The sequence below is a fragment of the Aulonocara sp. 'chitande type north' Nkhata Bay genome, linkage group LG4 (assembly GCF_057382095.1).
Source record: "Aulonocara sp. 'chitande type north' Nkhata Bay isolate Kocher_YH1m ecotype deep benthic linkage group LG4, A_spYH_male_GT1.1, whole genome shotgun sequence".
Lineage (NCBI taxonomy): Eukaryota > Metazoa > Chordata > Actinopteri > Cichliformes > Cichlidae > Aulonocara > Aulonocara sp. 'chitande type north' Nkhata Bay.
In genome coordinates this window covers 29,650,118-29,676,769 of record NC_141347.1, presented here as the reverse complement: position 1 = coordinate 29,676,769, position 26,652 = coordinate 29,650,118, and the positions used below count along the sequence as shown (strand labels likewise).

Genomic DNA, 26,652 nt, shown 5'->3' with positions numbered 1-26,652 from the left:
CAAAAAATGATGGTGCTAGAGTGCATGCATGTCAGATTTCTAGAATGTATCACTATATGAAAGCAGCGTTTTGCAAGCTTGAACTGGCTGCCAAACCACTTATGAAACCGTGTCGGGAAAGTTGCTAAAAACATTTAAAAAAACCCAAACTGTGAAGCTTACGTCACTCAACATCTTAGCACTGAGAAAAATAACAGACTGTGATTTAGCAGCCTTTTTTCTTACATAAATAGTGTAACTTATTGATCCAGATTCTGTTTCTTGAAGAGAAAATTAATAATTCAAGAAAAAACATGCAGTCCACTAATATACATTCAAAATACTCCATCTAAACATGCATATATATATATATCACCTGATTGCTGGGAAGGGCACACTGCCTATATGCATCTATAAGAGATCATGTCGATATGGATGCATAACTGAAAAGAAAAACAATCAAATAAATAAATACACTCTGGGTATCAGTTTTATATAGGTAATGCTCTATTACGCACAGCAGTAATTTAGGATTTATTGAATATAACACAATGCATTGTGGGATTCAATCGACATTGTTTTTTAGTGAAAGACCCTTTAGTCTTCAGCTGCCAGTCTTATATATAATGCATATTATTCACACTTATGACTCGAACACTCAAATCAAAAAGAAGCCAGTAAATGAATGCGTGTTATTCTGGAAATAGACTTATTCTGTGTTTGCTTGTTTGCAAGGGCGGAGGCTTATGCAGCAGGGCCCCTTTAGCAGCATGAGAAACATCTGGGCTCAGTGTTCTCTCGTGATGATAAGCAGGTGACATTACCAGTGCAGACATTGCTACAGTTGCACCTCAGTAATTAGTAAATAGGCAAACAGTCAACATGTTTAAGGTGCATTCACAGGGCAAAACATCGGCAACACTGCTGACATAATCAGAAGCTTCTGTGAGATCCACAGCACAAAAACAAACAAATAAATAAAAATCGAGAAAGGGTGCTCATACAAAGGTTTCACAAATGTGGGCACTTCACAAACAATAGAAATAAATGAGGCATCTCATTTTTTAGTGCTATATTTTAATTACAAGTAAAATGTCTCACATTATTTTCACAATCCTTCATAAATCATCTTTCAAGTAACCTTTTAGCATACATCATACTATAACATATTCTGATTGTGTTGATGCATGTCATCAAGTTATCACAGCACACACTGTTCATTGTATTTGTTCAGTGTTATGTTGCATTAAAAATGAATGAAACATTTAGTGTTTCTTTAGTAGAAAAACAGGTTGAGTTCCAAAAATATCTCCTCCTTGCACAAATTAATTCATTAATTTAGAATTAATTATTTTGGTTGCTGTTTTCACCATCTAATCACTACTCTCGTTATTTATAGCTAATCTTTCCTGCAAAAAATATATATAATTACATTTTTAGAAGTTTTTTAGTAACATTTTTTTAGTTTCACCTATTTCTCCTGAATATAATGCTACATGACAGTGATAAATATGAAATAAAATTGTCCTTTTGCTACCTTTTTACCTTCTGACTGTGAATTGAGATTTGATGTTGTTTAGTTTATTTGTGCTGAAGTAAATCTCAGCTTTACTTGGCACAGAATTTAATCCTGAAGACCTTTTCTTTTCCCCTGCTGATGGCAATGTCTTTAAAATTAAACCTGGAACAATTACAGCTGTTAAGATGCTCAAGCACTCTCAATATCACTGATGTGTTTGGAATAAACTTGCTATATGCTTGAGGAAATTTCATAAAATGATACAGAGAGGGGTGAATGCCCCCTTAAGAGCAAAGTAGTGCAGGCGAGCATGGCAGCCAGTGTCACATCCCATTCCTGCCAGGTCCGAGGAATGTCCAGTCCTTGACACTTGTCCAATCTAAGCTATCTCAAGCTCTCTCCTCCAGCTTCACGCTGGCTAATCTCTCCTGACACCTCACACAGGCCCGACAGGGAATCACTCTACCCTGAAAACAATCCACCCCTCCTCACTCTTCACCCCAAATCAGTACCACCCCCTTTTATTTCTGTCTTCCTTATATTTCTCTTTACCTTCTCCTTCCCTATCTATCCATTCCCCATTACTTCTCTGTGGCCTGCTCTTTCTCTCATGTTTCCATCGGTCTTTGTCAAACCATATTCTGCTCCGTTTCTATCGTTCTCAATCTTTCCTCCCCCTGTCTTCTCTTCTCCGTCCTCACTTCCTCGCTAGGTATATCATACCCCTGTTGATGTGAATCTGTGAAAAGAAACTGTGATTGCAGATTGAGGAATAGCCTGCATTTCCCTAAGGGCTCATCTGCATTCAAAAAAGGCATTTTACTCCACTGGAGGATGTTGCTAAAGTTGGAGAGTCTTTATCTCCAAGAGCACCTTTCCAGATGGAGAGAAGCACCACAGGATCACTTCAGGATGGGACGTGGCGGGGGGAGCATAAACACAGACATCTCTCCCTGGATGCTCGTCATCCTGGATACACTTTGCATTCTCCAGAGAAAAGAGAGATAAGGGATTTGCTGATAGGATCTTTTTATTGGTTGCACTGAGTGTCCATTATTCGAATTCTCGCTTCAAACAGAACAAGAAACGCACATTTCCAGTCATGTTTTTTGCTGTCGCTGCAGTTAATCTCACAGAGTGAATGAGCTCTTTTACAGATAATTTGCCTTAATTAGTGTATTTGGGATTCAAAAATTCTCCTGAGACAAGTCACTCAAAAAAATCCCATTTATTATTGAAATGTATTCAACAATTCCAAAAGATAAGATAGACAAACAAGTCATAGATTTCAATTACAAGCTGTTTGTTCTTCTCATCATATCTATAGAGGCTCCACCCTACAGAGCACAATCTCATTGGCTGCTGCGTAAAATATATGTCATTGGCTGTAGCACAGGATAACTCTGAAAAATAACAATGTAATTATGGCACGGCACATGCTAAGATGCATACACTCACTGGTATGCACAGAATACACACATACGCGCACAAACGCAAACACGCATACACTCAAACGTGCGGTCATAATAGGCCAAGTCACTCACCCAATCAGTTTCATTCTCAAGCAAGCCATCAGGCAGCCATGTCGAGTAAATATTACCATAATGCCTGTGTGTCATTGAATATGCAGCTAATGAATGGATGACATCCAGTGAAGACACTGAAACATAAAAATTGCCCACTCACTTTCACTGTGCTTGAACGCCTCCTCTACCTCCCCATCTCACTCACTTCTGACTCTTTCTCTGCATTTGTGACTTTCTTTTCCTTGCTCGCTGCTTCTTCTTCTTCTTCATTTTTAATACCTCGCAAGAAACCTTGGAGGTCGGCATAACAGAAAAGAGGAAAGGATTGGCGTTCTTCAATTGGGTTACCTCTGAGTTTGAAAATTTTCTGTATCACATAACTAGTTGTACTGAGTGGAACATCTACATGAAGCTAGAACATTGAAAAGATTATTTATGCCCTCCTTTAATCTGAAGAGCAGCAGGACATTTGTGACAGTGCCAGAAACAGTGTGAGGTGGTTTCTGGAAAGGGTATTGTCTATATTAGATGTTTTCTTCTTCAGATACACTGGAAGTGCAGAATGTATTGTTATTCTCCACATGAATAATAGTTACCTTGTTTTACCTAGAAATGAAGAAAAACACACACTGCTATAAAATAGTGAAACTCTTGATTTAAAGATTTGTTTTCCAGCTGTTAGAGCTCTGAGCTGCATCACAAATAACATCTCTCAGTCAAACAGGATATCTTCACAAGGGACAAATATATTCTCTTTTATTTATTATTTTTTTTTAAATCTTGCTCGTGTTGAATATTATGCATGTCTACAAAATGAAAACACAATCTAAGGAAAATTTCACAGAACAACACTATAAGTTTCAGTCACTTCAGTCCACTGATACTGCAGCTGACTGCTGCCGCTGTGGAGAGAAGAGGTGAGATCATCCACTTAGCAGGGTTTTCATATTTGTTGATATTTCTGTGCAATGGAGCAGGGCTAAAGAGGAGAGACACTGAGAGTGAGGAGCTTTTGACCAGTGGCACTGTGGCAAGGAGTGTGGAAAAACCGGCCCACCTCCACCTAACATCCCACTCCTCCCACACACGCCCAACCGAGCTCCTCTCAGTCCTCAGGAGCTTTGCATCCAGACTTGGCTACAGAACCTGGATGTCTTGACTGATGGATACGAAGCAGAGGTGTCCGTGATGATGGAGAGAATTAGGAAAACTAGAAAGCATTCCAGGCTTTTAACACATACACCCCCTCCCCCCCCGTCATACTACACTTAGTCTGAGTCTCTTCCTGTCTGACTGTCTCTGTGTCTGTGTGTTCTCAGTCTGCGTAGAGGATGAAGCCAGAGAAGGTGCTGTACTTGTTGTTGTTGCCACCGTGGGCTTTGCCTCCATCCAGTTTGATGTACACTTCGTCTCCTGCATCCAGATGGAGGATGACACTGTTGGAGGCGTAGTCATAGTTCTGGTCAGCATCTTGGGCAATGGCACTGGCACGAACCTGCAAGGCCAGGAGCAGATAAACACGTAAAGAAGAGGTAGCCTTCATAGTTGCTAAAGGTATCAGTACATTAGCTTAATGTATTTAGCAAATGCTATGAATCAGGTGTCAGTCTCTCATGCTAAGACATACTGTATTCACTCTTACAAGTCTATATTACTGTAAATCTAAACTAAAAGCACTTAGCGCATGTAAGTACTCATATATCTCCAAGGATGTACAGACATTACATTTGCCATTTTGAGCAGGGAATGTGTTTGGCATTTGAGCATAGAAGCTTGTAAGAAAATACACATAGCAAATACAGTTTTGATTACAATGGTGAATATATTCAGGAAACCCCAAGCTTACAGTTTTAAAATTACATTATTTTTAAAGTCAACTTAGATTAACATTTAAAATAAAGCTAGCATCCTCTTCCTGTCTCAATGGTCTAAAGTTCATAGAATTTTCTTTATTGATATTCTGCTAATTAAGAAGCAGAACTGCATTATTTATGACATGGAATAATGAAAGTGCAAAAAAGAGAAGCTTTTTTTTTATCATAAGAGAGCAATAATGTTTATTCAACAGGAAGGTAATTTATCATTTAGGACATACATTTCGATTTGGTTTCATTTTGAAGTCGATTTTTTTTTTTGACAAATATATCTTTTTAATATTGATATTAAACATATAAAACCGACCCAAAACTTTAGCCTCTGTGTCAGGCAGATTTATGGTTTCAATCAAGCCAGGGGTCTTTTGCAGAGCTATTGTTCGACCTTGAAGCAAAATGCGCTCCAAAAGTCTCAGAAATGCAACAACAGGGCTTACTCTGGGGGGTCACAGTGTGGAGGAAATTAGAAGAAACAAAACATAAAAGATGTTTACTGAGTATAAGCAGAAATATCTGATAACTAAGAGGAGTGATGGGAATCGCTGGAATGAGTTTGCATCAAAAAGAGGAAAAAAGAACTTTGTTGTTGTTGTTTTTGGGTTTGCAGCTTCTGTCTGGCCACATGTGTGTATGTGTGTGTTTGTGTCCCTGTGTGCCTGTGTGTTTTGGCACTCTGTCTGCAGGACATTTGGAGCAGTTTCTAAATAACCTGTCCGGGGTAATTAAGACATCCACTACAAACGTGCTGTGTTTTTAAGTGTAGGTGCAGTCCCACATGAGTCTTGAAACAATAGCTGTGGTTTATCGCATGTGTGTACTTGTGTGTGTGGCAGAGAGCTGTTCTAACAGTGATTATTTAAGTAGGAATGAGTACTGCATAATGCTTTTCAATTCAATCCAATATTTATATAGCTAAATCACAACAAAAGTTGCCTCAAGCTGCTGTATAGTGTAAAGTAAAAACCCTACAACGATGCAGAGAAAACAGAGAAACCCCCAACAACCATATGACCCCGTATGAGCAAGTGCTTGAGCAACAGTGGGAAGGAAAAACTCCCTTTTAACAGGAAAAATCCTCCAACAGAACCAGGCTCAGGAAGTGGCAGCCATCTGCCACATCCTGTTGGGGTGAGGGGAGGGAGACAGGGTATAGACACGCTGTGAAAGGGAGCCATACTAATAATAACTAATGATTACATGCACAGAGATGTATAAACACATAGGGAGTGGAAAACGTGACTGAAGAAGAAATACTCAATGCATCATGGGAATCCCCCAAGAACCTACACCTACTGCACCGTAACTAAAGGAGGATTCAGCGTCACCTCATCCAGCCTTAGCTACATGCTTTTTTTTTTAAAGGGACAGTTTTAAGCCCAATCTTAAAACCAGAGAGGATATCTGTCTCCCAAATCCAAACTGGGAGCTGGTTCCACAGAAGAGGGGCCTGGAAGCTGAAGGCTCTGCCCCCATTTTACTTTTAAATACCCTAGAAACCACAAGTAAGCCTGCCATCTGAGAGCAAAGTGCTCTGTTGGGGTGATCCATAGCTATGAGGTAAGATAAGATGGGGCCCGATGATTCAAGAACTTTCTGAAGCTACATTTTAAAGACTAAAATCTTTAGCCTCCCTGTTTTCCAGCTGAAAGGTAAAGAGTGAAATTAAAGGCAAACCAGCTGAATGAAGATCCTAAGTTGGTCAACAACAGCTTTTATGAAAGCCTTATTCTCAATTCTCACTTCAGTCTGGCAGTAGTGCCATGCATTATTTTGTGTTGTTTTGCTTCTAGCACATTCGATTTTAAATTAAAAGAGTGCTCATCCAATTTATTATTACACTCCTACAGTGTCATTCTCATGATGGTCTTTTTTATGTCTGCAGCAGTAGCAGAGATATTGTTTGGTTTTTTTTGTTTTTTTGTTCACTCAACAGAGTCTGCTTCCTTGACAAAAATCTGGCACCAGTTCAGCTGGAGACAGTGGTGTGTTGCACAAGTAGCAGCTAATATAGCCTCGAGCTGTAAGCTTTAAGCAGAGATGAGGAGTGGGCTCAAAGGCTCTAGTATTCCAACTTCTTTCTAACTTCACACCTCCAAATTATTTTTCAGGTTTAAACTTCATTAGTGACACCAGTTGAAGAAACATAAGGCTTTATACAACCTTTTAAAAACACATTTAGAAATTATTCTCAAGATCTGAAAGTGTAAAATTGGCTTTAAACAATGAATATTAGCTCAGAGGAAGCGTTCGCTTTAATGTGGAGTTAACAGACTCATTGCTCTTCTTCACCCTCTTTTATTTAGGACTAGAGTAATAGGCTGGCAATCCTGATATACAAATGCAGACAACCATGTGGATTTTACAGCTTAATGGTAGAATGATCAGTCACGATGACCCCTAAAGGAAACAGCGAAGAAAAGGAAAAGAAGAAGAAGAGGTAGGATGTTTTTTAGGATGTCTGTAGCTTCAATTATGCCAAATGCTGAAAATCAAACTTAAGGCAAACGGCAGAGAAGGAAGCAAGAAGTGGATGTGGATTCAGTAAATATACATAAACCGGTAATAGTAATTAACAGCAAAGGAACTGGAGCCAAATATTCTTTTTGTTTTACGCTAGAGAAAATAATGACACAAACACAATCAGCATGTCCTTGATATATGACACATGCCTCAAACAAGGAAGAACCACATCACTGGTAATCTGTGTTTGTCTTTAATCGCTTTCTTTTCTAGACTTAATTGTTATGTACATCACAAAAACATCACAAAAGCTGCGATGTGATGGCCTTTCCACCATAGACCTCAGAGCTGGTGTAGATCCCCATGTAACACTCTGACATAGAGGTGTGCCTATAACAAATCATTTTGTCGGTGTTTAAATGTAAAAAGTCTGTGATCTAAATATAAAGACAAAAAAAAACAGCTTTAATTTTCATTACATATTTACCACATATGCATATTGTCGACTTCGTATCAGGTAAATTCTCCACTATGCTCACCAGCTAATTGTGCAAGAACATGTCTACTGTTTTTTAGAAAACAGCTGCTTCTTACCTGAAATGGCAATAAGAAGGCAGTGTGGGTGAACTAAAACAGTAGATCTGAGGCCAGAAAGCTAAACAATGAACTGTAACTAAGTATAACACTCTGTAAAGCAGAAGTCAACTAAGAATTCTCTGCTTTTTCATTGTTAATTACGCTTGTCGTGGTTTTTAAATCGCTATCGTTTATAATCTTTTTCACTCAACCAGTGTTGTGCTTGGTGTAGAGGACAAAAACAAAGACAAAAAGCAAAACACACACAAAAAAAGTGTAACTCTCTACTTAGCGTCTGCATCGTGGCTCAGTGCTATTAAACAGTTACTAACTAGACAAACTACATCATATGTAATTCAAATGGAGCACAATCGAACAGGAAGATCATTAATTCTCTAGAGATGGAAAAAAAGAAAGCACTGTACATCCTTAAAAGTATCTTGTGGTTAAATAAGCCTATTAAGCACTTAGTCTGGTCAGTAAAGTTGAATCCAAATCAATAGTTCGTGTGCATTTGCAGTGTTTCTTGTGGCTCATTATGGGGTCTCCAAAGTCTATTTCAGGCCTATCTTTAACTCAGTGTCCACAAATCTTTAAATCTGGGATTTTTGAGTGGGAGTCGACAAGTAGCTCAACAGACATGCCCAATAATGCCGAGAATGCCCAATAATTAGTTGCCCTGTTTAAAGGGAACACACACAACAGGCATATTGACAAATGTTTGGGCAAGCCAGCTACTGACAGAGCTCTCCTGCACAGAAGGTATCACTGGTGCCAAATCTAATGGGGAACCTAAAACAGATTTTCTTTGCATTTAAATGTATAAAATAATAATAATATATAGATTATTTGTGTAATTTAAGTATATACCATTGACTAATGAAGCATTTTTTAAATTAAAAAATGTTTTTCTATTGTCTTTCCTGCTACAACAGCTAATGCTGTCAGCACTAAACTCTTAGCTCATCTTCTGTTGATTTTTGAAAACCTGCTGTTGGAAACATAAAAGTGTGCAGAGGATGTGCAGAGGCGTACCAGTCTTATTAAAATAGCAAATGTTAAGCTTTCATGAACTCAGCATTCAGTAGTTTGAATAACTGTTTCATGAGCTCGACCTGACAATTACGTGTATTTATAAAATGATTTAATTAAAATTCTGCATTTTTAAACTTTACATGGTCCAAGATTGAAAAGCTTCTGATAGAAACCACAAAATTCTTTCAGGGAAGCTTTTTGGAGCCAGTAAGGGCTTCTCTGCTGCAGCAATACAATGATGAACAGCCCGGCGTACACAAAAGGCTACAGTGGGTCGTGAAATCAAAAACAGAGGTGTTCTTTAACCGCAACTGTAAAAAGCATTTGAGTCTCAAGATGTCCTATTTAGGACACCGTATTTACAACCTGTTTTGTATGCTGTTAATGCTACATCTTACTTTAGGTGCAGCTACATTTCTGCTAATACCTCAAGAAATAATAATAATAATACCCCCACAGTGAGAGAAATGGCTTGGTCAGTATTAACATGTGTGATAACGATTCTGCTATAGAGTCAACATAATGCAAAATCTTATACTTTGTTACTTGCAGATGTGTTTTATGAACTCTTCTTTGCATTACCTTTAGCTCACTGCTTTAAATTCAAGTCAAGACTGACACTTCTTCAGCTTTCCACTTTAAAAAAAAATGTATCGATTAAACAAATGCTTGATAAAAGACTGTGAAATTCATAATTAACAAGTGAGATAGAAAGTTGTGGAGGGCCTGACAAGTTCTCTAACAGCAGTGTGGACAGTGTCACACTAGTACGAAATGTGCAAATAATGTAAAGGCTAATTTTGGATAATGAAATTCCGAGGAGAGGTTTTAAGATCCAGAAGTAATATATGGAATATTGTACATTTTTTTTCTTATTGTTTATCCTCCTGATTAAATCTAGCGCAGCTCATATCGATGTGCAAACAAAACCTCCTGTTCTGATTCTAAGATGCCAGTGTCCGGTGCATAGTAATACGAAATGATATGCAATGAGTGTGCAAAGTCAACACCATCTTATTAGAAGGTTACCGCCTTGGATTGTAGGGGAAGCAGGTGATGATGGCTCTGGAGGATTTGTCAGCTGAGATTTTTAATGAAACTTTACCAAAATATTTGCTTTGCAGGCAGTCGCACAGAAGCGGAAAACCTTTGGCAATGTCACAGATGTGTAATATCGTTAAGTTATTCTCTTTTCTTGCTCTTTAAAGGGCTAAATTTAGGCCATCTTGAAGTAAATGATTTATGGGATTTTTTTTGGGGGGGGGGAGATGAACAATACAAATATAACGGGTTTTTTTGGCAGAGATGGAATGAGCAAAGCCCTGGTGAAAGCAAACTTCCTTGAAATCCTTGTAGTTCATCCACAGTGATATTTTTGTTTTGTTTTGTTTCTTTGCTCTAATGGTTTTTATCCCCTTCTGAGACTAACTGCCGCAGTCTAGACCTCCTTCGCTTGCTTTCAGTGATAAGCATGCATGAATAAAACCTCTCACTATTTTTGAAATAATGATCAGGGAGCTCCTATTGGAGCTGTTTTTCTTTTTCTCTTTTCTCTCCCCCCCCTCCCGCTTTCACTCCTCTGCACAAAACTTGCTTGCGATATGAGCCAGAGGTCTAAATTCAGGGTATGGCAGATGTATAGCCAGAGATGAGCAGGACAAACAGCCAACTGGCAGTGCGTGACCTTGACACGGAATATGTAGAGGAACTTTGACAAGACAAACAAAGCGTGAGGCCGTAAGCGGCGGCTCCAGCAATGGTAAATGAGGTGTCAGGCGATGTTGTCTTCCTCGTGGCTGCTCGTGCATGTTTGAATCCGTCATATCATCAACATGATGGCCTTTATTGAATAATATTTAAGACAAAAAAAATACAGGGCTGTGCTTGGACTTAATAATACATGCCTGTAACAGTGCAGTTTCTCTTAAATGTGAATGTTACAGCTATCAGTAATGATAGCATTAATCTGAAGGATGAATTTGTGGAACATTATTAAAACCGTCACTCACCCTCAGTCACTTGGGATTTCCTTTACAATCAACCTATTATCTAAAAGGCGCTTTGCATTATTTGCATTCAGCTGGCGCAGCTTGCTGAGTTTAATTGTAAACTCAGTTTTTTTTCTTTGTCTGTTGTCTGCCACGAGACAGGCCTGAAACATCTCAATGGGACAGTGATCTTACAAGAGGCTTTGTCACCGTGACAAGGACATGTCTCGTGGCTTCTCTGACAGGGATTTGTTGACTTGATGTTGAGCCTCCATTTTGGATCAACGAGTCTATTGGTCCCCTTTTAAATCAAAGTGTGCTGCCATCTAATTGTGTTTGAACATTCCAGCCGTGAACCGCATGCCTAATGGCAGCTTAGATAGCACGCCATCTCTACCGAGCCCTATTCAACGCATTCCTGCGACACACGTGCAAACGCATACACGCACCATGACAGAGCGACACAAAGAGAGACATGCTACATGGAAATGCATTTTTATGCAGCCGCGTGCGCTAGAGACACAATTTTACTAAAGTAATGAGAACAGGAAAGTACGAGGGGTTGCAAGAGAATTGTACTGTCAGAAAGTGGCATGTGTTTACACGTTCATTTGTTGGAGACCTAAGTGAAAACATGATAAGAGAAGTGAAATGGTAAGAGCAGATTTGCCATCTGTCAGAAGCGAGTAAAAAAAGGTCTCCTGAATTAATTTCACCAGCTGTTCTCTTTGTACCTGCTCAACCTGCTTTGAAACGCAGTGACTTTACAGCACAGACCTCTCACTGTTTATGAAATTGCCATTTGGTATCAGGTGTTAGTTCATTAGTTTATAGCATGTAGCAGCAGTACGTGATACAAATACCGTAAAACCTTTTCCCAGGGCCTGATTATTAGTATTGCAGTTTATCAGTGGCGACAAAGAGGATGAAACTCGGGCAGCTTCTCCTGAAAGAGCCACTGAAAGAAGCCTGTCAGAGGAAACAGTGGTGGGGGAGGAAAAAAGAGGAATGAACTTTGACCCGCAATCCAGCCACTCTTTTCTTTGTTGTGTCTGCTTCATCGCGGTCAGTTAATTACCGAGATACAGCACAGCACAGTCTGCCTCGAGCATCACCACCAAAACCACAATCACTGCTTCTAGCATTGTCTGAAAAGACACTTTCACTGCAAAATTTTCAACCTTTGTTCACACTGAGCCTGTTTTCCACTTTGTTTCATAGTAATCCTCGAGGCACCGAGAGTTTCCTTTATTCTTACCAAGAAAGCTACAAAAAAGGCAAAGTGGGTTTTTGTATATGTGTTGGATGAGAGCGAGAATGTCAGCTTTGTTATGACATGCATTTTTTCGTATAGTAGTCTGTGTCGTTCTTACTGGGCAGTTGTTGATATTTTACCCATACTCATTTTAAGGAGGGCATGAAGTGTTAAACGCGCTGAGTTATGTAGCAGACTGTGAGTCATTTGGAGCCATTGACTTGCTGCTTTCCTGTGAAGAGGGAGAGAATAATTGTGGGTATCAGTGAAGACTGAAATCGGGGGACGTCTAAATGTCAGGGGCGTGAGGAGAGAGAGAGAGAGAGATGTTTGCATAAGAGGGCCAGGGGCACTTGTCTATCTCCCATATGGCCCTCATTATAATGAAGAAGCCTTGTGAGTCAACACCATAGCATCCTTGAGTCAGCCAGTCACAGGAGACAATCCATAGCCTATTTTGGACCGTATGTTTCAGATCTCTCAGTACTTGAGATATTAGACATTATCAGTATTTCATGAGTTACTTAATCTGAGATGCCAGCTCAGATGGTCTGTGCACTGCTGAGCTGTAATAGCTCTCTATTTGAGAAGCTCAGTGTAAAATGTTTTAAAAGTAATTGAATGATTACTGACAAGTGGTGGGCAGCTTTCGAGCAACTTTTGAAACTTCACCAATAAATGATAGATTTTCTCTCAGTGCTTTCAGATGACAGCCCGATGTCATCTTGACATTTCCAATCTGTGTGGTATTTCCTAACAACGTGGGCCAATCTTCATTTAATAGCCCTCGCACCTAATTAGGCCAGCTCTAATGTTCCACTCGGCAGAGTGTCAAATCCAATGTCCAATTACACAGCAGATCAAGGCCAAAGGTCCGCCTTCACTACCTCTCAGGCTGATTATAGAAGAAGTGCCATGATATACATCACATTGAAACAGGTCTGTCAGAAGAAGAAAGAAATGCACATACATGGGCACACACGCTTCCACACACACGCATAAGGGGATCAATACCGCAGGCAAAGAGGGACTGAGGGTAGCTCACTAAAACCCCGCCTGTCTATTTCAGACAGAGTCTCTCTGTTACACCAGGCGAACGCACAGAGGCCTCTCAGTGCTGAAGTCAGACCACGATGAAGAATAGCAGGTCTGAACATTACCAGAATGTTAAAATCAATCAAGTCGAAGTATTGCTGTATTTGTGTGCAGATAATCCACGAGAATGCAACGATTACTCCCTTTTTTACACTTTAAGAATGAAAATGACTGAAAATCTGCCTTATTTTCTGAAATCTTATTTGGTTTAATTAAAACTTAACTTCTTTGTTGCACCTTTTTTTCTTCTTCTAAAACATATGTCAATAATCGAATCAAGCAGAGCAGACCTTCTCCAGATGGCTCAGCTTCCCTTGTTTAATGTTGGGATTGACACCAGATGCTAAACACAATGCGTGGGTTTCACCTGGATACACAGCAACAAGATAAACAGCCTTGTGCTCATGTGTATCAGAGCTGAAGTCCCACCTGGAGGTGTCTTTATGAGAAGGGATGGGCTGAGGCAAATGGTTTGACTGAGAAATGACATGTGACTGAGATGGGTTTTGGTTAAAAAAAAAAAAAATACAAAGATTTTTCCTATGGATGAGTTGAAGGATGGTTCACTTTAACTTATTCTGTTGTAGTGCAATGCATCACTTGAAAGAACCGAAGAATATTGATGGCATTGTGTTTTAGGAAATCGATCCTGTGATACAGCAACCTGGATTGTCTTTTTAAGAAAAAGTTTTTCTTTTTCAGAAGATGAAAACTTTCTGCTCCTTTAAAAAAGTGAGCTTCTGTAGACCAGATGCAGAGGAGAGATGGAGGGCAGTGCACAGTTGGGGTGGGTTGAGGCTGTGGGTTAGAAAGGAGGGGCAATCATGCACGCGTGTGTGTGTGAGCATGTGCGAATGTGTGTGTATGTAAGGAGGAGACTGCTGCGGTAATTGCTAGGGAAGAGCCATGTGCACGAAGGACGTTGAAGCTTATTAAAGGAGGAGACAGAGTGATTATTCACTATGGTCCTCTTGAGAGACTGACGCTGAAGTCATTGCTTTTAATTAACTCTGAAACGGTTTTGCGGATTAATAACAATATTAAGAAGGGAACGGAGAGGAAAAGCGCAAACACATCCTGGATCTGGTTCAAGCTTTTTAATTACAATTAAATAGACTCGATGGCACAATAGCACAATAACTATCTCTTTTCTGTCCTCTTTCTTTCTTCTCCTTTTACTGCGTCTATTAAATTTATCTTCTTATAGCTGCTGCCATGTCTCTCAGGATGTGTCCAAGACAGGTTGTAGCAAAGCATTGATTTATTGGAAAGAGTTTAGGATCGGTTGGGATATTTGGCACAAAAATAAAAAGAACATGCAAAGAAGAAGCCAAAAAAAAAGTGTGAGAAGAGGAAGCTGGAAAGTGAATAAAGTGTGCTGTGCTGAAAATAGATTTTCCTTTTGTTTGTTTACCAAAAACTGCAACTTTTTGCTCTAGGTTGAAAAGTGTCAAAGTTCTGGAGACAGTGTTTGGATTCCACTTGGTGCCCTTTGCCAAGTTAAAACACAAAGTGGAAGAAGCGGAGAAGAAATAAAGTAACCTCTGGATGCTTATGTTCGAAACAGCTTGTAAGAACCCCAGGAGTAGGAGGTGCACATGCTGGAGTAAAACAGTTCTGCAAGGCCTGGAAACCCACCACTTCAATAACGCCAAAAGATGATAAAATACTAGTATTGTCTGCAATTCCCTGGCCTCCCCTATCCCAACTCACAGTGTAGCTTTTTGCTGCCTTAATGAGCTGAGTAAAGCACCAGTGTGACTGTAGGAGTTTCAGTTTGACTCTGAACACTTCAGCAGAGATGTAGCATAAGTTGCCCAACATTTATAACTATTCACAGTCATTTACACAAACTAAGTCTCTAGGGCGTCCTCCATCAGCCAAGCAACCTAATAAACACCATGGAAGGACTGAACATTTATGCATAAGCTGTGCATAGGACACAGGAAGACAGAGAAAGAGAAGCAGTTACCACTTTATAAACATTACGCGGGTCTCTGGTGATGCACACTGTGCGTCTAACTTAAGTACCTCCACACCCTCCTCTTGGGAGCACAATGAAGCGGGAACAGAAGGCGTTTTATAGGAACATATGTTCTTCTTCCCCTATTATATATCAATGCTTTTACGCCCACCCAGAAACATTACTGTTGAGTGAGACATTATACTGTATATAGAAGGCAAATGTTGTAACTCTTTTTTTCTCCCTGGGCTTGAACTTGGTGAGGTTAAAGGATTTAACCTCTATCTCCCTGGGTGACACAGTAGTTTCACACCAAATCTTATTTCATCTCTAAATCTCACATATCATGACCACAGTACTTGTTATTGAGCACCCCATATTAACTATTGCATATTTACATTTTTTAAACAGGTCACTTAACATTATAAAAGGGAAAAATAGCCATTATATGTTTTATAGTATTTAATAAATGTGAAGCAGGTCTTTTAAATTGCATTTGGAGACTGAGTCTCAGAGGATCAATCTCATTGCTGTGTACCAGGCTGTGAATCACTGTGAAATTCTGAATGTGGTCCAAATATAATACATTTCATGTGACTTGAAACAAGTGTTCTCATATGATGTTAATTTAAAGCTGAAATGTCTGTCACATTTCCTAAACGATGAATATTGTGTCTCAGTTTGGGTAAAGTATTCTGACCATGCATGGTGGCAAGGAATTAAGTGCAGCAGAGCTTGTAACGCATCCAGTTTCAGCCCACATTAGTAAAGCATAATAATGTGTGAAGTGCAATGTGAAGGTTATTATTTTTATTATTGTTATTTGCCATGATTTCTTCTCCTATAATAGAGATTTTATTGTTTCGTGTGCAGGTTGCAGGTTGCAGGTTGAAAGGTGAAATCAGGTAAAATAGATCTGTTTTTATAAACACGAATATTAATTTCTTTACTGCAAATAGTGCTTTTTGGTGTCTGTGATTACACTTGCAGCAAACTACAGTGTTTGATATGGGCTCAGCCACAAGCTGGTTAAGCAAAACAAAGAATAACTGTAGCATGGCATCCGATCTGCTTACAGGCAAACCATTTTACTGAGCCGTTTTGAAGATAAGAGATCTGACGGCGGGTGGGAAGCCTGATCTGGTACGCATTGCCAACCTGAGAAGACCCTCCGGGGCGCACAATAATGTTAGCTCCCCATTAAAATGATGCATCAAAGAAAGCGATAATAGATCATGCAGACGTCCTAATGCATTTAATACGACTGTAAAGGCAGATGGATTGGTCCGCGGTGTCCGCTAAGCTTCCACATGTAATGTACAGTTAATATGTTGTAAGCGAAATTTCACATTTCCCCATCTGCTACTTTCACTCACAGCGACTATGAGTATAAAGTTATGTCGCAACAGAATGTTATAATAATAATATTATTAATAATACTTACAATAACCCTCCCTACTGACATTTATATGGAGTATAATTCGTCCTCCGAAACTGATAAAATGAAAGTAAAGCCCTCTGGAAAATTCAGCCTTGTAGGTTAAAAAATACTTTCTACTTCTGCAATTTGATTTAATAAACACTCGAGCGTTTTCACTCTAAAACAATTTAGATACTCAACTCCTTCCTCACGTTGCTTCCACTTCAGGAAAATCGATACGCACGATAGTTTTTTCCTTTTTCTTTCTTTTCTTTTTTTTTTTTTTTTTTTGCTAATTTTACAGTGTACAAGCAAAAAGATCGGTCGCACCCCACGCTCAGTCCACACCGTGACCGTCCTCTAGATCGCGGGACGCGGCAGTGTCAGGACGCATCATGCAAAGAGGGGACGCACTTGCAAACGGTCAACACATCTTTATCTCTAGGCGCGGTGTATGCCACAGCTGCGCGCTCTAGGCTTTAGAGGCGGACGACAGATGCCCAACTTGTCTCGCAATGTCACTTTTTATATGCAGGGTGTGTCATGAAGCTACTTCTTTAAGCAGGAGAGCCACAGAGGAAGCGGGAGAGGACAGGAGAGTGAGCATCAGAGGAGTCAGATAGTCTTACGCTGAGAAAGAAAACTCAGAAAAAGTTTCAAAGCACTAACCTGGCCATTCTTGCAGAGGTCTGCCCACATGCTTGTGCCGTCCCCTCCTCTCATCAGCACATGGTAGATGAAGAAGTATGTACCCGGTATGCTGCAGATGAACTTGCCCGAAATGCCATCATAGTTGTTGCCCAAGTTGGTGACCACATCATCAAACTTGAGGATCTCGTAGCCTTCGTGGGGATTTTTAAGCCCTGCATAGAAGGCCACCCGAGGTACTGTGCTGTAGGTGGCTGTGCTGATAGCTCCGTTACCCCCCAGACCCAAAATCCCAGTCCTTCCTTGATCTCCTCTGTCACCAGGAGGTCCAGCTGGTCCTGGTGGCCCTGGTGGCCCTGGTTCTCCCGGCGGTCCAGGTGGTCCCGGCTTGCCTGGCCTGCCAGGCTTCCCCTGTGGGCCCTGCAGTAAGGTGGAGGGTGGAAGCACATTGCTGTGGTCACTCAACGCCTCTGCCTCAGCCTGAAGACCGGTGGAGCTCGTGCTGCTGGCTGGAGTGCCTTTGTTCATGTAGGGATCACACACCATACGGCAGGTTCCCAGCATCTCATAGTGGCTGGCATCTGTACCCACGGAGCTGACGAGCACGGGGATGAGCACCACCAGCACCAGGACCAGCATAACCCCTACGGCAGCCGCCACCAGGGTCTTCCTCCCGATGCTGAGTCGGGGAAGAGGCTGCGCTGCCAGCGTGGGTCTCCCGGGGGCGGAAATGGTGACTGCTTGGTGTGGGGAGCCTGTCACCGAGGAAAGGGATCCACAGATCCCAAGAAGAGTTGCAAGAGGAGCGGCGAGTGTGTGAGGGTGAGACAAAGACCCACATACACTTGATACACCTCACTGCTCCACTAACTCACTCTAAAGTAACCAAGCAGTCACTCACACACACAAAAAATACTTAAGGAAACCCAAACATCCACACGAAGACATTCAGCACGTACTTACAAACACAATCTGACTTGTGAGAAGAAGCAAGAAGGATGCAGAGCCCAAAGGAATGGAGTGAGAGACAGAGGGAGCGAGACAGAGAGAGTGAGTGAGAGAGAGAGAGAGGATGATGAGAGTGGGTGAGTGTGAGAGAAACAGAGCAGTCACTGGATCTCTGTGACTGTGTGTCTGTGTGTGTGTGTGTGTGTGTGTGTGTGTATGTGTGTACGTATAGTGAGTTAGTGGAGCCGGATTCTCAGGCTTGGCTTTTTATACGGCAGAGCAGCGGAGCCTCCCCCCTTCCCCTCTGCTCCCCTACCGAGTGAGGGGCTGGTGTGGCTACGTCCCCTTCTCTCTCTCTCTCTCTCTCTCTCTCTCTCTCTCTCTCTCTCTCTCTCTCTCTCTCTCTCTGGCTCACTCAGTAGAAGGACTCTCATCACACTGCATTTCTTTCAGCCACGCTCCGAAACCACAGAGGAACCACAACAACCCCCTGACCACCTTGCTCCCCCTCTTTCAACCTTCTCGTTCCTCCTCTCCTTGCTTTCCCTCCTTTCCCCACTTGGGATGTTGTTTCTCACTCCTTTGCTTTCTCCTCTCTCTCATCAGCATCCAGTCTCTAAAAATAAAGATGGAGCTGTGGAAAGCCAATCTTTTTTTTTTTTTTTCCTGGAGGTGGGTTCTAAAGATTCATGCATATATGTGCAGACACAAGACAACATTTAAGTCTTCCATGCCAGGAAATGCTAGCAGCTTCTCAGGAAAAAAAAGGTGCTAATTATAAAAGTTAATGCCAAGAACAGACCAGTGAGCCAACAGAATGACCATACAACCACACATGTAACCTGTTCTTAAAGGTTTGAGTGTGTTTTTTTTTTAATGATCTCAGTGGAACATCACATGTCTACCCCACTCTTCGGGGCAGCCGGCATTGATGCTCCTCTGCTGATATATTTTTTTTCTACTCCCCTTCCCCCTGTGTCAATAAGACTGTTTCTCCACCTGAATGTGCTGACACCATTTCTTATTTGTGTCTTTTTTTAGGTATCGATTTCATGGTTTTTATCAAATTAAGGGTCCTTGTTGGGAGGAAAAAAAATCCATATGCAGCAGTGATGTCATTTGTTTGACATTTTCATCCCTTGGTGTGATGAATGGTAAAGTAAGAAAGCAAATGACAAAGTTGGTAGATGGCAAACGTAGTCATCATGAAATGTGTGTTTGGGTTGCAGCAATTTTGTTTTGCTTGTTTTTGGTCAACTTTAAATCAGAACACAAAAAGAACTAATATGTGATGGATGGAGAAAATCTGGCAAGTCTGTTCATGCAAATGGAAAGCTATGAAAAATAGGATTCATAGGATTTTACAGAAGCAAGCGTAAAAACAGCAGGGGTGGGCTTATCCCTTTATATCTAAATGTATCTTTTATGTATTTAAGCCAATGCAGCTAATAGAGTAACAAAATGCATTTAAAGTTCAGATCCAGATCAAGTTGACTGAATTGAAAACATGTTACTATTATAGGTCTCATTGATAAAATGGCACAGTATGCTTTAAAGTTGCAGTAATCCAGCGTTCCCATTTTTAGATTATTTTTGCCGTGGCATATGCACACATATTTGGTTAAGGTCAAGTTTTTTTTAGTACACCAGGTGTTTTTATAGATAGATTCCACTAATCTGTTTAAACTTGTGTTAATTAGTGAAATCAGCCCATGTGGTCATTGGTTGGAAAATATTTCCAGACTCTTGGCTTTCTCAGCGTTGCCTATTTCTGGCTTTGATAGGACAGTTTGTTCCTGAGCTGGACTGCGCTCTTGTGACGGATTGAGATGGATCAATGAGCAGGATGCCTGACTATTTGTCATCACTACACTTGACATATCACCAGTTATTTTGCTGTATTTCTGACTCTTCATCATCATTAAACTTCAGGCACAAACTTATGGCATCACCAGTTGGTTGTCTAATTTATCACAGAGCAGAAAGCGTGAGACATATCCAAATAACTGGCACACCAGGTGCACCTGCAATGCATATTTGGCTGTTTTGTTCTATTCCTCATAACAGACATGGAGTTTGCCTATATGACGAAGTACACAGGGCCTAAATTGGTTTTGGGGTTTGCTTAAGGGGTCATTGTTTGTTCTTCACACCTGCCGGCTGTAAGTGACAGTCAGATCACTGTGCCCCAAATCTCTAAAGCTCTGCACCACAGAGATCAATGCACACTAGAGAGGACAAACAGAATGCTATAGTGATGAAAGAGAGATGAGAAAGACAGAGAGCCAACCAGTAGCGATGGGAGCAAGAGGTACAACATAGGCGGGCACTACCTGCTGTAACAGCTGAAATATCTGTCAGTGGAGCTGGTTTGTTTTGCATGATTGCATATAAAGAGATCATCTGTAGGTGTAATTAGAGGTGAAATTCAATTGAATGTTGCTGACATCATGCTTTGAGACCTGAATAGCAGTACGACAGAGAGATAAGTCAACTGAATTTCTTCTTTTTTTTTAAATTTCATAGTTATTAGTTGTTTAACCCTGTGATTTCTAAGTCATTATTGGTCGTGACCATAATCCTATGGTGTCAGAATATATAATTTTTGTCTTTTTTACTAATTTGTTCTCCATAGTCTGTAAAGTCTATGAACTGAAATGCATCTAAAATGTCAAATTGTTTTTCCAAAATTGACTTTTCACATCACTTTGAGGTTAGAGTTTAGAGGTAGGATTTGTGTCATCACCACTGACGAGGTTAGTTGTTGTTTACACTTGGATGTTAATCAGTGCTTCACTACCTGGCTAACTTGGAATCCTTGGTTGGGGTCTTTGTGGGGACTACTGGGTGACATTAATGTTCACATGGGCAAAGACAATGAAACCTGGAGGGACTGCCTTCCTGATCTGAACCTGAGTGGTATTTTGTTATGTTTGAGTATAAAGATATTTATAAATGCGCTTGGCAACATGGCCCCCTAGGCTGCAGGGCGATTAAATTTGTATTTGTCCAATAAGGTCTGTGGCTGTATGTCCTGGAAAGTTTGTTGAAGAAAGGAGCTGAGCCGTCAGATGACTTTGATGCCGAAGAAAATGCCAGGCAGGCTTGGTGCACCCAAGTGTGTAATGATGGTGTACTGGGTGAATCTGCAAAGCCTGGAACTGAAGATCTTCAACTCCCACATCTGGCAGGATATCAACAGCAGCAACTCCTGAATCCCAAAAGTGGAAAGAGAGTGGAGCAGGAGGTTAAGAGCTAGATTAGGTTATTTACCAATTAACCAATAAACATCAGAATCAGAATCATCTTTATTTGGCCAAGTGTGTGCACACAAATAAGGAATTTGACTCCAGTCTGCATGCAAAAAAAGAAACATTTTTTTCTATCTTTTTCTAGATATTAAAAATTCAGGGAAAGTGAACCAAAATAGTAATGTTAATGTTGCCTTTGAGTTTTTCAATAACTAGATTTATTAATCTACATTCTCACTTGCTCACAAGATAATCCAAGTATTTTTTTTGACCTGGTTTATTGGAGGGAGTGGTTAGCACTGTCACTGAACAGCAATATAGTGCTGGGTTTGAATCCACCAGCCAGCTGGGGCTTGTCTTTGTGGAGTTTACTTGTTCTCTTGGGTATTTCTGGTTCTTTGCTCAGTCCAAAGACATGCTTGTTAGGTTAGGACTGGATATTCTACACTGGTAGTAGAAGTGTGAAAATGAGTGGTTGTCTATTGGTCTGGGTTAGCCCTGCAGTAGCCTGGCAACCTGTCCATGGTACAAACTCCACCCTTTGCCCCATGATAGCAAGGATAGGCTCCAGTCTTCTTGTGCAACCCTGAATTAGATGAGTTGAAGAAAAATGGATGGTTGCGTTATTGGAGTAAATGTCAGAGCGCAAAATATATCAAAGAATGGTGAAGACATGTTTAAGTATAACAAATATACATGTAATAGAAACAAATGCAATAAATAAAAATGCAGAAAAATATGAATGCATTTTTGTGTAACCCTGCTATGTTACTCTGAAAGACAAAGGGGTTATCCTTTAAATGTACAGCATGCTTTTGGGGGTTTTTTGGGATGGGGTTGCACCGTTAAGTGTTGTTAAAAGGAAGCACAAACAGGTTTTGTACTGTACTACTGATCGAACTGTGATGAGAGCAAAAGCTTTTGAAATTTGAAACGTGAGCAGATGCGAGGACATGGCAAGAACAGGAAACCAGAACCTCAGTAGCACTGCGTCCAGACATCAGCCACATCCAAACACACCTCAAAAGCTTTTAATCACTTTGTTGTTCTCCCTGGTTACAAAGAGATGGGGAGGAAGAACAAATGTGTTTCCAAGAGTTTCAGAAGTGCACAAGGGAAAACCACAAAACATGGAAGAATAAAAAAAAATAAAAAAAAGACTTTCATGGATTTTTTTAAGAGTGACGTTTAACAGGTCAAAGAAACAAAACAACATCACAAACACACAAGCAAACACAGTAGATGTCTCATCTCTAGTTGAGTTTGTGTCTCTGATTGCTTCCCTTGTGTTGCTCCTGGCCGAGGCTTATCAAAGAGCTCCTTTCATAAGTGCCAGGATCAAGCCACTGCTGTGACTGCTTGGCACCCACTGAGGTGGTTTGGAGATGGGGAGGGGGTGTGAGCTTCAAAACATAGGCAAGGCAGAGGAAGTCAAAATTGAAGGCAGTAAGTGAGGGGGAAATGGTGCATTTGTGCATTTGAAGGAAAATGGGAAAGGAAAAAGGCTGATTTTAGGGTGGGGACATAGCTTCTGCAAAATGCCTGGAATAAGTGTGTGTGTGTTTGTGTGTGCATACAGTTTTGTTTATGACAGAGAGAGAGAGACGGGAGAAAGAGGGCAATCTTTCAGTCAGGGAGGAGTTATTTTATATATGTGCTGACAAAATTAATATGTATTTGCTTTAAGCTTTCTCTGCTTCTGTGATTTCTTGCTGACGCACACTAGAATGCACAGAATATCCAGGTGAATGCAGAAACAGTGAAGGACATGACTCCAGAGGAAAAGAGCAACACACACACAAATACCCTCGGGCCATGTGCTCCTCCTCACTACAGCAGCTACAGTCCTCACAAGCCCGATATCTGCCCTGTTTACTAAACCATGTGACAGCATCGCATTTTTACAAGACATAATAACTGACTTTGCAGACTAGAGCTCATCCACTAATTGGCGAGTCAGTCTGGTGTTCCTTCATGTTGGGGGCTCTTGTTTGCACGATAAATCCTGACACAGAAGTGATTATGACATGTTGTAACCACTTTGCATGTTATGTCACACGTATAGTTAAATCAGCCTTTTTGTATGCGCTTTTCAGTGCAGTGGGCTGATTATTGTTGCATGCTCTGAAAGCAAGATTATGAAATATTTACTAGCTGATTACACTGACACACATCACCATCCAAGAGTAGAATACTGTACAATTTAGACATTCAGGCTGAATTTTGTCATCCATAACTGTGGGTTGATTTTTAGCCTGCTTATATATTGTCTATTTTCTCTTTTTTACTTGACTGAACAGCAAAGCTTCAGGCAAGTTTCATTTATATAGCACCAATACAACTAAGGGATGGTTTAGGGTCATTCATTCAGCTCTAACTATAAGCTTTTTTACAAACTTGCTACTTCCTATGATCAAAATCAAAATCTCATAATGAATTTGATTGGTAACTGTGTGTGTGAGAGAGATTCATTTGTGCATCCTCTCAGTCTGCCCTGCATGCTGCAAGCTTGTTGTCTGCCTTGACTCCTCTCCCTCAAGGCTCCCAAATGATGAGGTGACCTTTCCACCTCATCCAGGACTGCAGTGTCACTCACAGCATGAACTGAAAAGTCATCCTCTCGCTAAACACCTCACATCGCTCTCTGCTTTCCTCCTCCACTTGCATCTGATTTGAACTGTGCTTTGCAAGAAAAGGTCAGAATTCTCTTTGGAAAATTACACTTATACTTAAAACTAAGCTAAGTAGAGTGGCAGCAATTAGTTGTTAAATGAATTACTATTGATTCACTAGTGGTAATAATTACTTTTTCCGAGCATTAAAAAAAAAACAATTTCCAGAGTTCATGACCTGGTGACTCAAAACAGTCCATAAACCTCGTGGTGAGCAGCAGTAATGTACAAACTGTTTTCCCTTAGAGAACCGCGCCCTGTATCACTGTGAAGAAAAGAAGCATTCATCTGGGTTAATGCAACTGACAGCATGAAATTATTAATGGTGTCCACTCTAACCGCAGCTGCAATCATCGCTAGCTACATTCTTCTTTTGGTTGAAGGATTTAGACAGTAGAAATTGTGTCCTGAGTGTTGTTTGAGTGCTTTTTAGATTTAACGTAGACATGTGATGATTGTTTTGTGTTACTTTCTCTCTCTGATTGTTTTCCTTCTTCTTGCCCAACCCAGGGGATATCCCGGGGTGGCTTCCTTCATCTACCCATTGAAGACAAGAGTCTGTCAAAATCTCAGCTGGAGTCCAGCAAAGACTCTCTGTGGTCTGGTTTCGCTCCCAGCATGGCAAAGCTTGGGCAGAAACTCACAGAGGAATATTCTGTTGAGAGGGAAGAGTATGAGGCTTTGTGTGAAATAGACAACTTCCCCACAGGTGAGATAACAAGAGAAAAAAAGAGCGTTAGAAGCGTTAAAGTAGCAAATTTCCTGTGTTCTCTGCATTTGTTATCTTGTGATTTAGCAGGTGTATGCAAGAGTGAACAAGTGATATCTTAAGAGGTATTAAATGTTTACAGTTGGTTAATGCAGCACCAAAACTGTTGTTTCTGAAACTATGATTGCAACAGTAAGATTGTTTAAGGTTAAATGAATAGTGTGACATTTTGAGGCATAGATTCTCACGCTTACTTTGCTTCTAATCATTAAGCGAGATGATTATTAGCATTTTAATCTCTGTGCAGTATCTACAAAGCTTTAGCACCACTAACAGTGGGGAAAAGCTTCCCTCATTCTGTCCAAAGGTAACAAAGTCTGCTCTTCTTCAACGCTAAACCTCACTAATTTATTGTTGTCATGTGTTCATTTTACATTACCTGTTGAATTGAATTCAATTTTATTTACATAGCACCCAATCACAACAACAGTTGCCTGACACAAGAGCTAAAGAAAATAATACACAGAAAACATCAACAATCATATGAACCCCTATGAGCAAACGCTTTGGTGACGATGGGAAGGAAAAACTCCCTTTTAACAGGAAGAAATGTCTGGAAGTGTCACAGTTACTTTGCTTTTTTCTTTCTATCCATCAAAGATCATATGTCACGTCTTTGGTATTTACTGTGCAGAAATATATGTAGTATTTGTCGAGTAACAAGCAGTAAGTCCCACAAGACAGGAGAATTTACTGACCATTTACCAGCTTGTAGTTTCCATTTTGCAGTGATTAAACACAGCTCTCAAGAGGAAATTTAGCAGTAACCCTCACACTCGCATGATTGCAAATAGAGACTATATAAAAGATGAATGTTTCCATCAAGATGCTGCCCAGTGGTTTGCTAAGTCCTATTTTTGTAGTCTTTTTGAAACCAGAAATCACAAAGTGACATGTCTGCACTTCTGAATGAGTTTTCCCCTGCGATGTAATGTAAGCCTGCATTTCTGGTACACAGTGCTTGATTTGTTTAATGACTACAAAAACAATATGCAGAGTTTAACAAGAGGCTATCTGCTGGACAACTTCTTGACCAAGGAAGTTGCTGCTCTGGAGAAAAATCATGCAGTTTTGCACATAAAACCCTAGATTAAGCAGAAGGCACAACATCTTAATTAGAGAGGTTTGAGGAGCTGGCAGATGGGTTTTGTATTTGGCATCGGAAGCTATTCCTCACTCCCTCCAGTATTTATGGTAACTTCATAAATGACACAGCTCTATAGAAGCCAGTTTTTGGAGATTTCCATGGAGTGGTGTATTTTCATGTTCACAGTTTTTCTCCCCCCCTCTTTAATGCCTCTGTTCCTAACTAAAGTAAAACAGTGCAAACCCGAAACAACTATAAATTAAACATTATGATAAATGCATCACCTTGTAATATTATTATTAAAACAACGGAATTATAACACAATAACGGCATCCCTCTTTTAGCACAACTACAATAATTCTGCAAAAGTACACTAAAGGTCAAGGCTCTATATGGGAAACAGATGCATAATGAAATCACCCCATATTTCACTGCAAACCCACTGAGCCTGCAGGAGAAAATCGAGAGATGTGTGTAGGCACACTATGTGTGTGCTTTGATGGTAGAAGCAATAAAGCTGCTGGTAGAGCATCTCTTCATCAGCAAAAAAGGGACTAATACTGTACAGGAAAGCATATGATTTATGT

At 40.4% G+C, this 26,652-nt stretch overlaps 1 protein-coding gene across 1 annotated transcript; it reads right to left on the bottom strand.

Annotated features, from left to right (window-relative positions):
* Nucleotides 1–2,605: 2,605 nt before the first annotated feature.
* c1ql1l2 (complement component 1, q subcomponent-like 1-like 2) lies at nt 2,606–18,562 on the bottom strand. Its single transcript, XM_086289743.1, has 2 exons — nt 17,360–18,562; nt 2,606–4,519 (listed from the first exon to the last, which is right to left on the bottom strand). Exons 1-2 carry the CDS (start codon nt 17,975–17,977, stop codon nt 4,340–4,342), a joined length of 798 nt encoding a protein of 265 aa, XP_086145869.1. The 5' UTR covers nt 17,978–18,562; the 3' UTR covers nt 2,606–4,339.
* Between the last annotated feature and the right edge of the window lie 8,090 nt (nt 18,563–26,652).